Source organism: Schistocerca gregaria, chromosome 2 (assembly GCF_023897955.1).
Source record: "Schistocerca gregaria isolate iqSchGreg1 chromosome 2, iqSchGreg1.2, whole genome shotgun sequence".
Classification (NCBI taxonomy): domain Eukaryota; kingdom Metazoa; phylum Arthropoda; class Insecta; order Orthoptera; family Acrididae; genus Schistocerca; species Schistocerca gregaria.
The window spans coordinates 793751629-793766509 of NC_064921.1; the positions used below are offsets into that span (position 1 = coordinate 793751629).

General features: G+C 38.8%; 1 protein-coding gene across 2 annotated transcripts in view; it reads right to left on the bottom strand.

Moving 5' to 3' along the window:
- The window catches only part of LOC126335060 (uridine 5'-monophosphate synthase), an 89680-nt gene that overhangs the window by 31535 nt on the left and 43264 nt on the right, over positions 1 to 14881 (bottom strand). For both annotated transcript variants that reach the window (XM_049997944.1, XM_049997943.1), the window contains exon 4: positions 2380 to 2503. In XM_049997944.1, coding sequence (XP_049853901.1) covers positions 2380 to 2503 — 124 coding nt within the window. The remainder of the gene's footprint in view (positions 1 to 2379; positions 2504 to 14881) is intronic.

The window sequence follows — 14881 nt, forward strand, 5'->3', positions numbered from 1 at the left end:
GCAAGTTGCCAACCTTTGCACCACTTTGAAATCTTATCAAGATCTGACTGAATACTTATGCAACTTCTTTCAGAGAGTACTTCATTATAGACAACCGCAAAAAGCCTGATGTTAGTATTAACATTGTCTGCAAGGTCAGTAACATATAACACAATCAGCAAGGATCCCAACACATTTACCTGGGGCACACCTGAAGTTACTTCTACAATGACTCTCCATCCAAGGTAACATGCTGCGTCTTCCCTATCAAAAACTCCTCAATCCAGTCACAAATTCCACTTGATATCCATATAATTGTACTTTTGGAAATAAGCATACGTGTGGTACTGAGTTAAATGATTTTCAAAAAACAAGAAATACTGCACTACATGACTGCCTGGATATCTGCATACAAAGCTTTCAGTGTGTCATGTGAGAAAAGTGCAAGTTGGGTTGCACACGATGGATGTTTTTGGAATCCATGATGGTTGGCATGGAGGAGGTCATTCTGTTCAAGATATCTCATTATGTTTGAGCTCAGAGTATGTTCCAATATTCTACAAGGAATCGATGTTGAGCACACCGGACAGTTGTACAAGGATTAAATTGGGGCAATTCTCCATGTTTTCCTTTTAAAGAAACAGCTGAAAATGGAGTTAAGCATTTCAGCTTTTGCTCTGCTATCCTCAATTTCGGTTCCTGACTCATTCTGAAGGGACTGGACTAACTTTGGTGTCATTAACAACCTGTACATATTACCAGTATTCCCTTGGATTTTGTGAAAGATCATTTGACAATATTCTGCTATGGCAGTCACTGAAAGTTTCTTTACATTGACTGTATACCATGGAGATTCTCTCCCATTATCAGCTGTTCCACTGGGTTCATATCTATCCAGTGCACGGTCAACTATCCTTTTAAACTTGAGCCTGCCCTGAAAGTTTAAAGTTCCTCACAGAGATATGACACTACTGATTTGTTATCTAGTTTTCTGAAGATATATATCTTCACTGACTATAAAATCACAACTATTTATTGCCATTAGATGCAATATATTTCCATTATCAGTGGAGTTCTGAACTATCTGCTGCAGGTAATTCTCAGAGAAGGCATTCAGTAATGTTTCACAAGATTTCTTCACACGCCAACCACTAACAAGACAGTGACTTTCCCAATTGATTGTTGGATGATTAAACTCTCCACCGATAACCACAGTATGACTGTGGAACTTACGTACAAGTAAACTGACGTTCTCTCTTAAGTTTTCAGTTACATCATGAGAGGAGTCTAGTGGGTGAGAAAAGGATCCAGTCATTTTATGCCCACCCCTGTCCAAAGTATGTGTAGTGACTCCAGTAAATGTTTTGAAGGCAAAAAGGATCTCTCTGTAAGGGTAGTATAAAACATCTGTGTCTTTTACCTCAGTAAAGACTATAGTTTCGCAACTCCAAATATTAAATGTCATTTACATCAATTTTTTACCACTGGGAATGATTTGTGCTGAGATTCCACAATAAACAGTAGTGCCCCCCTCCAACCCACCCATCCAATAAAGCTAATCAAGTTTTACATCTATGTTTACAATTACACTTTACAAACCACCATGAGGTGTGTGGCAGATCGTACATCCCATTGTACCCATTATTAGGGATTTTTTCCTGTTGCATTCATGTATGGAGCACAGGAAAAATGATAGTATGCATGCAGTAATTATTCTAATCTTATCCTCACGATCCACATGTGAGTGATATGTAAGGGGTTGTAGTGTATTACTACAGTAATCATTTAGAGCTGGTTCTTCAAACTTTGTTTTGAGACTTTCTCTGGATAGTTTATGCCTGTCTTCAAATTAGCAGCTCACAATTAAGTCTTCAATACGTGTAACCTCTTAGGGTTACAGGTCATAGGAATAAATGAACACAATGTCTCCAATAAAACCACACTGGACACAGCATTATAGTACTGAAACTGACATTTAAATTTATGAATGTCCGAACAGGCTTCATTATGGATAGAATTCTAATTAAAATAATTTTAAAAGAAAATAACCTCAAATATATGGTTTGACCACTTCATAGAAACTGGAATAACTACATCACAACTTCCTTCTACCATGTTCTCAGTTTGCCCAATTCTGATGAAAAACAACTGATATTATAATGGGGCAGACGAGTTACTAACAGGGACTAATGAATAACTACAGTTATAAGTGTTTCTGAGGTATTAAAACTATGACAGACCATGACTTCAACCTGAATATGGCTACAGATGAATGAGAGTCTTTACTTTGGAACAAATTTTTAATCTGACAGTGAGGCTCATCACACCACACAGGCTAGTACAGAGTGGGAGTTTCACAATGTAATTACAATTATGAATGCTAAAATGTGCAGACTTTACCTGCAGGTGCAACTGTAGTATTAATGTAATTGATCAGAGGAATCTGACTTGCTGATATGTATTTTCTTACACTGTCCACAACAGACAGATCCACCTTTCCAGCCTCATGTAAAATATCCATAATCTGACAAAACAAAAAGAAAAAAAATCATTTACAATTAGTGGAGCACAGGGCAGTTGACAAAGAAGACTGTCTTGAAAATAAGAGGAAAGCAGCAATTGCATAAAACTTAAATGATTGTAATAGTATTTCTCTGCATATTCACATATCACATGGCCATAAATACACTGTGAAAATCAGTGTTCTGAAGAATGTCAAACACTGTGTTGTCGTATGGACCTAGGTTACAATATCAAGCTATCAGCTCCCGAGCCAACGCGGTGTACTTTCACGCTAAATTAGAGAATAATTAAGTGTAAATTATGCCACGGAGATGTGTCCCATGTGATAGCTGCATTCCATTCTGAGTTGCTGGAGTCTGTTGTCAAATGTGCCACGAGATGTGTTTGCCTGGGTGCAAATGGTGTGCATTTCTCTTTTGCTGATGGAGACTGTGGCTGAAAGCTTTATGGAAGCGTGTATTAATTGTGCTTATCTGCAACTTAACGTACCTTCTTTACAATAAGTAGCATTATTTCTTTTCACACACTGTTAAGTGTACGTTGCGAAACACACAAAAATAAATTTGTGCAAAATTGAAGTAAACTGAGAAAAATATCCAAATGGGAAGAGTTAGCCGAGTTAACGATGATTAAATTTTACTTCCCAAGACTTTGTATAAAAGCTCATTTATTGTGTGGACATTACTTATGTGACCGCACACCACACACTGTTGTGTTTTACTTTGTGGTACAAATCCACGAGTCTTAGGAGGCAAATGAAGAGGAGTTCCCTTCACCGTCACGGTCAGAAGTTAGTATGCTGTGGCTGTGTAACTGACTGCCATCTGCAGCTTCTTGCCCACACTTCCAATTATTTCCCCTCCCAATGACATACTGTCCTGTGCTCCAACAACTGGATGTAGTGGGATTTTGCATTTTTAGACTTTAGAATATATACAGATCACTTTGACTGCTACATTTACTATCTGACTATGCTGAATTCCCACATCTCCCTGCACCCAGTAGAATATCATATTTCTTTGTCAATTAAATGATGCAGAATGTCTACGACAGACTAGACAATATGGCTTGCAGTGCACTCAGAATCTGAGGAGATGAGTTCCATAGTTCTAATACAGCTCATGTGTTCCACAAACCCTCAGACTGCATTTTCCTCCAGGTCATCTACAATGAGTTCACAAGTAAAGCTTGAGGATGGATTGCAGAGCAGTCAACCAAATCCACAGTTCGGTGTACAAAAGGTGTGATAAAATAATATTATCATCTTGAGCTGGTTCAACTTCTAGGCAAGGATGTAGCCACAGTGCAGGTCCAGATCACAACCCCCCCCCCCCCCCCCCAAAAAAAAAAAAAACCTAAATCAAAATGAAATTACACACGATATAGCTGAAAAATACAAAAAGTAATCAAAAAGTTTCCACTCTACAACAGTGCTGCAGGTTATATGCAACATATGTTGGTATATAAGTGCTTATATGTGGGCAAGGAATTAGAGTGTCATTTGTGTCTTTTTGGTGTGTGTGTGTGTGTGTGTGTGTGTGTGTGTGTGTGTGTGTGTGTGTGTGTGTTAAATGAGGAACTGTAAACTACGGTGATGTTATTACCAAATATGTGCGACAAGTACCAGCATACTGTTTATCTTTTTCTTGGCTGGCAAAGAACAGACAATGGTAGACATCTATCAGACAATGGAGATAGTGTATGGGGCAGCATGTTAGTCAAAAAACCAGAGTTGTGAAATGGTCTGACAAGGGGTGCTTCTGCTTGATGAAAACGCACGTACCCATTTCTCAAATGTCATGACACGGAAATTACAGGAACTCAGGTGGGAAAATACTCTAGCACAGGCCATATAGTGTTGATCTCTTCCCATGTGATTATCATGTTTTTAATCCTTTAAGAGTTGACCATTCCTGTCATTGAGGATAGGCAGCAAGCAGTTACAGACTTCTTCACGCATCAGGACAATGTATTTTATCAAATGGGTATGTTTTACACCTGTTTCTGAGTCATCGGTAGGATGATTGCCTCAACGCCCAAGGCGCTTTTGTCTGAATGGCATGCCAATTGTGCATGATGTGCTCCAGTTTCACACTGTGTCTACAAGATGGCTGACTCCTGAAATGAGAGAACAACATGTTGATGCTTGTGAAGAACTTCTTCGGCACTTTGAATGAGAAGATGGTTTCCTTGTAAGAATTGTTACTGGGGACGAAACCTGGGTTCACTTCCACCAACCGGAAACAAAGAGAGTGAGCAAGGAATGGTGCCACCAAAACCAAAGAAGTTTCAAACAAAACCATCAGCAGGGAAGGTTATGCTGACTCTCCTTTGGGACAAAAAGGCATCATTTTTGGAGCATTACATGCCTAGAGGGACCACTGTCACCAGTGCATCATACACAGATCTCCTAACAAATCATCTGCGGCCTGCAATCAAATCAAAGCGACGTGGATTGCTGTCAGCGGTGTCCTTTTGCAACATGACAATGCAAGGCTCCACACTGACTCTACAACAGTTGCAACAATTCCCACATCCACCATACTCACCAGACCTTGCCCCCAAGTGATTTCCATATGTTTGCACCACTCAAAGACGCAATGGGAGGAAAGAAGTTCCGTTCTGATGAAGAGGTACGCCATGCAATGCATTAGTGGTTGTGCGGACTACCAAAAGAATTTTTTTCTAAAGGAATTTATGCACTTTGTAAGCACTGGAGGACTTGCGCTGAGCATTGGGGAGATTATGTTGAAAAGTGATACAGCTTTGTATCACTTCTGCACAATAAATAATATTTAAAAAGTATTTAAGGTTTTCATTTGACTCACCCTCGTAATACAATTGCTGCCGTTTATTATTTTTGTACTGTGTGCTGTTCTAATAGTTTTTAACTATGGACAAGGCTCTAACAAGAAAGCAGAGAGAAACCACTTCCGATTTGATTCTGATTCGTTCACTAACATTGCGATAACTTAAAAATATGTATGCACTCCTATAATAGCCTAATTACCTATCTCTAACAGTTTAATGTTAACACTGGAGCCATTATCTGGAGATGAACAGAACTCTGAGGTTGCAATATTCAGCATTTCACAAGGCAGCAGAGAGGTAAACCATCCTCCATACAAACATCTTCCATACAACAAATTAGTGCTTAAAAATAAAGTGATTTGCTTGTGTCACCCAGAAGTCACATTGACCACCAAAAATATCACCCAAATGGCAATGGTGCATTTCTTGAAAAAATTTGCTCAAAATTTTATCATTATTAGCACGAAAGGCAAAATATCGGCCAATCTGGTCACCCAGACAATGCTCAGGTATGGAAACCAGTTCCAATACAGAGCAATGGGGTGAAGTTTGTGAGGAACATAAGGTGTAAGCGAAGAAATTAAATTCTATAGTTAGTTCGTTTCTAAGATTTTTTTCAGCAGGGTGTTTGAATTTGTCCTAGCTGATGGTGACCCACCCTCTTCCCCGTGTCCAAAATCTATTTATGCTCTTTCAATATTACACTAACTGAGGTCACTAAATTTTAAAATATGCACGCTTTCATGAACTATTAAATGGTGAGACATGTACAATTAAAGGACAACATGCAACATCAGAATGCCATCTTTTGTTGTGATGCATTTTATTTTATTTGAGAACAATTTACAACAACTAGTTTTACCAACTTTGAGACTGAGCTAGCAACACCTGGATTTGTGAAGCAGGGTGATCAAAATCTATCCATAGGCAATCTTGAGAAATTGTTTTCTGTGGTTTCCTATTTTAAATTTAGGCAAATGCTGGTACTGGTTCCCTACTACAGGCTACAGCCAATTCCTTCCTAACTTCTTTCTTTCTTTCTTGACAGATTCCAGTTCCATTAAAGTAGCAGCTTCTCTGCTTAAATGAAAAGAGCTGTATCGAAGGCAAGCTGAACATCTCTTCAGAGACTCTGGCACTGAAAGCCATATTTACATTGGATCATCATTTTGTGCTATGTATCTGTGTGTAAAGATGGCTCAGTTGCAGAACTAATAGTATGTCTTCACATTTTACTACAAGAACAATGATCTACTGTGAAATGTCTTATCCATAAAATTCTTTTAGCTTTTAGTCCAATCATCACACCTCTAACTTACTTTTAAATAAACATTCTACAAATGACAATGTATGTTTTACACCTGTTTCTGAGTCATCAGTCTTCAGATTAGTTTAAAGCAGCCTGCCACAAATTCCTCTTCTGTGCTTTTTGCATCTCAGAGTAGCTCTTGCACCCTATGTCCTCAATTATTTGTTGGATGTATTCCAGTCTCTGCCTTCCTCTAATACCATGGAAGTTATTCCCAATATCATAACAGATGTCCTATCATGTTATTTCCTGATGTCTTAACAGATGTCCTACCATCCTGCACCTTCTTCTTGTCAGTGTTTTCCATATACTCCTTCCTCATCATTTCTGCAGAGAACCTCTTCATTCCTGAGATTCCCAGAAATTTCTTCCATAAACTAAAGCCTATGTTTAATAGTAGCAGACATCTCATGACGAGGAACATCCTATCTTGGAAGCACTAGTCTGCTTATTATGCCCTCCTTGCTCCACCTGTCATGGGCTATGTTACTACCTAGGTAGCAGAATTCCTTAACTTCATCTAATTCTTGATCACCAATACTGATGTTAATTTTCTCGCTTTTATCATTTCAGTTATTTCTCATTACTTTTGTCTTTCTTCAATTTACGATCAATCCATATTCTGTACTCATTAGACTGTTCATTCTCTTCAACAGATCCTACAATTCTTCTTGACATTCATCGAGGATTTTCTTCTTGACTTTCACCAAGGATTGCAATGTCATCACCAAATCTATCGTTTCACCTTAAATTTCAATCTCACTCTTGAACCCCTTTTTTATTTCTAGCATTGTTTCTTCGATGTATAAATTGAACAGTAGGGGGCAAAAGACTACATCCCTGTCTTATACACTTTTTAATCCAAGCACTTCGTTGTTGATCTTCCAGTTTTCTCGTTAACTCACACTTCTTATAAATAATGTGTATTATCCACCTTTCCCTATAGCCTATCTGTTATTTTTCTCAGAGTGTTGAACATTTTGCACCATTTTACATAGTTGAATGCCTTCTCCAAATTGACAAACGTGTGTCAATTTTTCTACAGTCTTTGTTTCATTATTAATTGCAACGTCAGAACTGCTCTCTGGTGCCAATACCTTTCCAAGAGCCAAACTTTTCATCATCTAACAGATCATCAGTATTATTTTCCATTCTTCTGTACATTATTCTTGTCAGCAACTCGTATACATGAGCTGTTAATTCTCACACTTTTTGGTTCTTGCGATCTTTGGTGTTGTGTGGATGATGTTTTTCTGAAAGTCTAAAGGTATATCGCCAGTCTCCTACATTCTTCACATCTAAGTGAATAGTCATTTGGTTGCCACTACTCCAAATGATTTTAGATATTCCGATGGAATGTTACCTTTCCCTTCTGCCTTGTTTGATCTTAAGAAGTCCAAAGCTCTTTTACTCTTCCATCTCTACTTTTGTCCCATCTTCCATCATTCATCTGACGAGTCCTCCCCCTCATAGAGGCATTCTGTGTATTCTTTCACATATTCACACTCTCCTATGCATTTAACAGTGTAATTCTCATTGCACTCTTGATGTTACCACCCTTGCTTTTAATTTCATTGAGGGTTGTTTGGAATTTTCTATATGAGTCAGATCTTCAATCATTTTTTTCCCCACATTTTTCATGGAACCATTTTGCCCAAGCTTCCCTGTATTTCCTATGTATTTCATTCCCAAGTGATTTGTAAGTCTGTATTCTTGAATTTCCATGAACCTTTTTTGTACTTACTTCATTCATTCATTGATCAACTGAATTATTTCTTTATTATCCATGGTTTTTTCGCTGTTCCTTGTACCTACAGTTTTCCTCCAAACCCCATTCATTATCAGCAAACTTCAAGTGTATCTATTCATTCCTTATTACTTCTGCATCTCACTTCTTTGCACATTGATTCTTCGTGACAAGTCTCAAACTTCAGCCTTCTCTTCATAATTACTAAATTATAATCTGAGTCTGTATATGCTCCTGGGTTTGCCTTACAACACTCCAATACCAGATTTTGGAATCTCTGCCTGACCATAATGTAATCTAACAAATATTCCAGTATCTCCTGGCCATTTCCGAGCACACCACCTCAATTTGCAGTTTGTGAACAGAGCATTCATTTTTACTAGCTCCAATTTGTTGCAGAACTACATTAGTTCTTCTCTCCAATTCCTACTACCAAGCCCATATTCTCTGAAAACCCTTTCTTCTGCTCATTCCCCTTCCAATATCCCAAGACTATCAGATATTCATCTCTCTTTACTTAATGAATTACCCGTTCAATATCCTCTTATACTTTCTCTATTGCTTCATTTTCTACTTGTGATCTTGTTGGCATGTGTACCTAAACTGTTCCTATTGGTGTTGGTTTGTTGTCAATTCTGATGAGAACAGCCCTGTCACTGAATTGTTCATAGCACCCCACTCTCAGGCCCACTTCCTGTTCATGGCAAATCTTATTCCTCTAATAACATTTTCTGCTGCTGTTGATATTACCCTATACTCGATGACCACAAATCCTTGTCTTCTTTCCATTTCACTTCACTGATCCCCACTATATCTAAACTGAGCTGTAGGATTTCCTACTTCAGATATTCTAGCTTCCCTAGCATGCTCAAACTTGGGACATGCCACACCCTAACTCTTAGAATGGTGCCTTTTGTTGGTTATTCTATCTTTTTCTCATGGTCACTTCCACCCATTGCAGTCTCCTCCCAGAGATCCAAGTAGGAGACTGGTGTGGAATATTTTGCCAATGGAGAGATCAACAAGACACCTTTTTTCCAATTACAGAGCACATGTCCTGATGATACACATTGTGTGTCTTTAATGCAGTTGTTTCTATTGCCTTCTGTGTCTTCATGCCATTGATCATTGCTGATTATTCTGCCTTTTAGGAGCAGTTTCCTACCTCAAGGGCAAGCAAGTGCCTTGAAATTCTGTTCACTCATCTGCCTTTGACAAGGCAGTTGGTAGGAGGAGGACGACTTCTTCTGGTGGAAGTCTTCAGCCTCCATTGCTAATTTCAAAATTTAAGCAGTGGCAAGGTTTGAACCTAGTACTCAAGACTTTTTTTTACTAGTCAAAGATGCTACTCCCTTTTTGCCTTCATTTTGTTTGTTATTGTTATCTGGTCTCAGCAGACATCATGGGACACCTCTTCAAGTTCATCACTGAATACTTCACTCAGTCAGCTTTATTAGAGGCAGAACAAACTGAACTACAATTCCGGCATCACTTAGATCTCCAGAAAAAATTGTAGAGGAGTTTATTGGCATCAACGGCTGTATATCCATATTATCATGGATAAATACAAACTCATTTATGAGGCTGCATACATTAGAAGTCTAGCTGAATGCAAATTATTTGCATAAAAGAAATAAATAAAAAATAAATACTTCTTTTTTCAGCATACAATGAAAAATGAACCTTTTAAGGTCCTTTTCAACAAACTGAACCCCTCCTGTCACAAAATCGTGGCTATATCCTTCTTCTAGAGTATCTGTCAGAGTCACACTGCATAAATCTTAAGATAAGTCCACAGGAGGGGCCACTGCACCTGATTTTGAGCACATCCCTTATAACTTAATGGGTGGGCACTCACACTGACATCACATGGATTCACATTGGATGTGACTATGGATCTTTTTTTGATTAAAAAACCCAGACAAGATGGTAGTTCAACTGTCATGGCAACACCTTTCCTTTGCTGTTTGTGAGGCCAACACTTACTCTGAGTAATTTTTTTACTGGAGCCTCATGGCACACTGTGTGTGTTGAAGTCTCTCAAAAGGAGAAATTGTCATGGGAACTGTGTGATGTGGCTGTTGAGAATCTTTCTGTCTAAGCAATTCATTAGGGCCAAGTACAGTCATCCATATGTCAAGTGCATTACTGAAGCAGCTGTTTGCAAGTTGGAATGATGGTTGAGAGGAAATAAGCCTTCGACAAAAAATACATCTGTGGTAAGAGGCTAAACACCTACACATTAATCCTGAGCTCATTGTGATCCACTGTAAAATGGGAGCCATTTTCGAGGTATGGCTTTTTGCTATCTTTCACATTCTGCAAATGTTGATGAGTGTCTAATTGTTTTCTTCAATTGTCCTCAGTCTGGATAATTACATTCTGGTAAGTCAAAAAGAAAACCAGTGTGGTGTGGTCTTAAGGTCTGGTCTTGTTTAACCCTGAATTTCAATGTTCCAGGGATGCAAATAGCATCTATATTATTCTGGATATACTAGCTGACTTTTCTAACCATCATTATACTCAACATAACTGACTTCGATTCTCAATGTTATCTTCTGCATTCATTGGGGCCTGCTGATTTTGCTACACGAGTATCTTTATGAGAAAACTTGCAGTTATGGATGTTTGATCCAACTTCTATTGACATTATGTTTAAGAGCCCTTTGTAGGAAACACTTTCTTCATGACTTGTATGGTAATGTGGATTCTGAAAGTTTAATAGTATAAGCTTCCTTTACTTCTGTCTGTGGTATTCTCCATGTTATCTCAATTTCTTGTACATTCTTCTCCTCAATGAATTTTGGGCAGTGACAATTCTACTCAGCATTTGCAAAGGTTAGTAGCAATGAACAAGGTGTTTCTTTGTACATGTGTTTTGCCAAAGGTTCCCTAGGTCTAACTGGCCATTACATAATATAGCAGTATGACAGCATCACAGGAATTTGTACTATCTCACTGGGTTTGGTTACATGAAGAAAGTCAATTTTACACATTGTGATATACTAGGTGAATTGGAATTATAAATGTAGCTGTTTCTTCAAGCTCACCTTTAGCTTTTTACGATATTTCTTACATTCCTCACACATCCTAAACATTTCTTTTAAAAAGCATTGTTTTAGCATGAATTTGTACACCAACTACCACAGTATGTTGCAAAGCTCCACTGTATTTGCCTAGCAGTTTTGCGTTTTGGACCATATCACTTTAAAAGAAATAAAGATTTTTCTTCAAAGTGTAACTTTGATACTGTTTACCACATTTAAGCAGAAGAACAACACACTAAGTCCATATGGATGTGGAACGATTACACTATTTCAATGATGCCATCTTCTCTTTTCAATATCAAAGTAGACATGACACAGTCAATATTCTGCTTTAATTTGTTACTTTCTTAAGAGCCACTGTTCTTCATGGACTATCCTACAACCCTCCCCCCATGAACCATGGACCTTGCCGTTGGTGGGGAGGCTTGCGTGCCTCAGCGATACAGATATTCGTACCTTCGGTGCAACCACAACGGAGGGGTATCTGTTGAGAGGCCAGACGAACGAGTGGTTCCTGAAGAGGGGCAGCAGCCTTTTCAATAGTTGCAGGGGCAACAGTCTGGATGATTGACTGATCTGGCCTTGTAACAATAACCAAAACGGCCTTGCTGTGCTGGTACTGCGAACGGCTGAAAGCAAGGGGAAACTACGGCTGTAATTTTTCTCGAGGGCATGCAGCTTTACTGTATGATTAAATGATGATGGCGTCATCTTGGGTAAAATATTCCGGAGGTAAAATAGTCCCCCATTCGGATCTCCGGGCGGGGACTACTCAAGAGGATGTCATTATCTTTAGAAAGAAAACTGGCGTTCTACGAATCGGAGCGTGGAATGTCAGATCCCTTAATTGGACAGGTAGGTTAGAAAATTTAAAAAGGGAAATGGCTAGGTTAAAGTTAGATATAGTGGGAATTAGTGAAGTCCGGTGGCAGGAGGAACAAGACTTTTGGTCAGGTGACTAAATGGTTATAAACACAAAATCAAATAGGGGTAATGCAGGAGTAGGTTTCATAATGAATAGGAAAATAGGAATGCGGGTAAGCTACTACAAACAGCATAGTGAAAGCATTATTGTGGCCAAGATAGATACGAAGCTCACACTTACTACAATAGTACAAGTTTATATGCCAATTAGCTCTGCAGATGACGAAGAAATTGATGAAATGTATGATGAAATGTATGATCAAATAAAAAAAATTATTCAGATAGTGAAGGGTGACGAAAATTTAATAGTCATGGGTGACTGGAATTAGTCAGTAGGAAAAGGGAGAGAAGGAAACGTAGTAGGTGAATATGGACTGGGGCAAAGAAATGAAAGAAGAAGCCGCCTGGTAGAATTTTGCACGGAGCACAACTTAATCATAGCTAACACTTGGTACAAGAATCATAAAAGAAGGTTGTATACATGGAAGAATCCTAGAGATACTAAAAGGTATCAGATAGATTATATAATGGTAAGGCAGAGATTTAGGAATCAGGTTTTAAATTTTAGCACATTTCCAGGGGCAGATGTGGACTCTGACCACAATCTATTGGTTATGACCTGTAGATTAAAACTAAAGAAACTGCAAAAAGGTGGGAATTTAAGAAGATGGGACCTGGATAAACTAAAAGAACCAGAGGTTGTACAGTTTCAGGGAGAGCATAAGGGAGCAATTGACAGGAATGGGGGAACGAAATACGGTGGAAGAAGAATGGGTAGCTTTGAGGGATGAAGTAGTGAAGGCAGCAGAGGATCAAGTAGGTAAAAAGACGAGGGCTAGTAGAAATATTTGTGTAACAGAAGAAATATTGAATTTAATTGATGAAAGGAGAAAATATAAAAATGCAGTAAATGAAGCAGGCAAAAAGGAATACAAACATCTCAAAAATGAGATCGACAGGAAGTGCAAAATGGCTAAGCAGGGATGGCTAGAGGACAAGTGTAAGGATGTAGAGGCTTACCTCACTAGGGGTCAGGTAGATACTGCCTACAGGAAAATTAAAGAGACCTTTGGAGAGAAGAGAACCACTTGTATGAATATCAAGAGCTCAGATGGAAACCCAGTTCTAAGCAAAGAAGGGAAAGCAGAAAGGTGGAAGGAGTATATAGAGAGTCTATACAAGGGCGATGTACTTGAGGACAATATTATGGAAATGGAAGAGGATGTAGATGAAGGTGAAATGGGAGATACGATACTGCGTGAAGATTTTGACAGAGTACTGAAAGACCTGAGTCGAAACAAGGCCCCCGGAGTAGACAACATTCCATTGGAACTACTGACGGCCTCGGCAGAGCCAGTCCTGACAAAACTCTACCATTTGGTGAGCAAGATGCATCAAACCAGTCTCAGGACTAAAGACCACAACAATAACAACAACAATCCTACCAGAGCCTCTGGGTTTTTAGGTGTTATTTCTCCCAACAGTACACTCATCATTGAGTGTGTGTTTTATTTTGTGAAGAAAAGACCACTGTATTTCTACGAGAAGTTTCAGAACTGATCAGTTCCAGCAGAGCACCAAAGGTTGCATATTAATCACTGCCATATCTCACCAACTATCCACCCTATTAAAATGCAACTTATCTTGACAAGTTATCTTTGTTTGTCATGTTTTTTGTTGAATGCTCTTACACAGCCTGGGGTGTTTGCCACTTACGAGTAGAATGACACAGGGAGCACATGTGGTTTTATCCAAATACCATGCTTGTACTAAGTATTATCATCTACATCTACATCCATACAAGGCACCTGACGGTGTGTGGCAGAGGGTACCTTGAATATCTCTATCGGTTCTCCCTTCTATTCCAGTCTCGTATTGTTCGTGGAAAGGAGGATTGTCAGTATGCCTTTGTGTGGGCTCTAAGCTCTTTTATTTTATCCTTATGGTCTCTTAGCGAGATATATGTAGGAGGGAGCAATATACTGCTTGACTCCTCGGTGAATGTACGTTCTCAAAACTTCAACAAATGCCCGTACCGAGGTACTCAGCGTCTCTCCTGCAGAGTCTTCCACTGGAGTTTATCTATCATCTCCGTAACGCTTTCACGATTACTAAATGATCCTGTAATGAAGCGCGCTGCTCTCCGTTGGATCTTCTCTATTCATCTGTCAACCCTATCTGGTACGGATACCACACTGCTGAGCGGTATTCAAGCCGTGGGCGAACAAGCGTACTGTAACAGACTTCCTTTGTTTTCAGACTGCATTTCTTTAGGATTTTTCCAATGAATCTCAGTTTGGCACCTGCTTTACTGACGATCAACTTTATAGGATCATTCCATTTTAAATCACTCCTAATGCGTACTCCCAGATAATTTGTGGAATTAACTGCTTCCAGCTGCTGACCTGCTATATTGTAGCTTCAAAAATCAACAAATATTTTTCTCACATATTAATTTCTTCACTCAGTTCACTAAAATTGTATAGACAATTACCATTGTTGAAAACAAAAATTCTGGTATATTCTGCCAAAAAATATTGT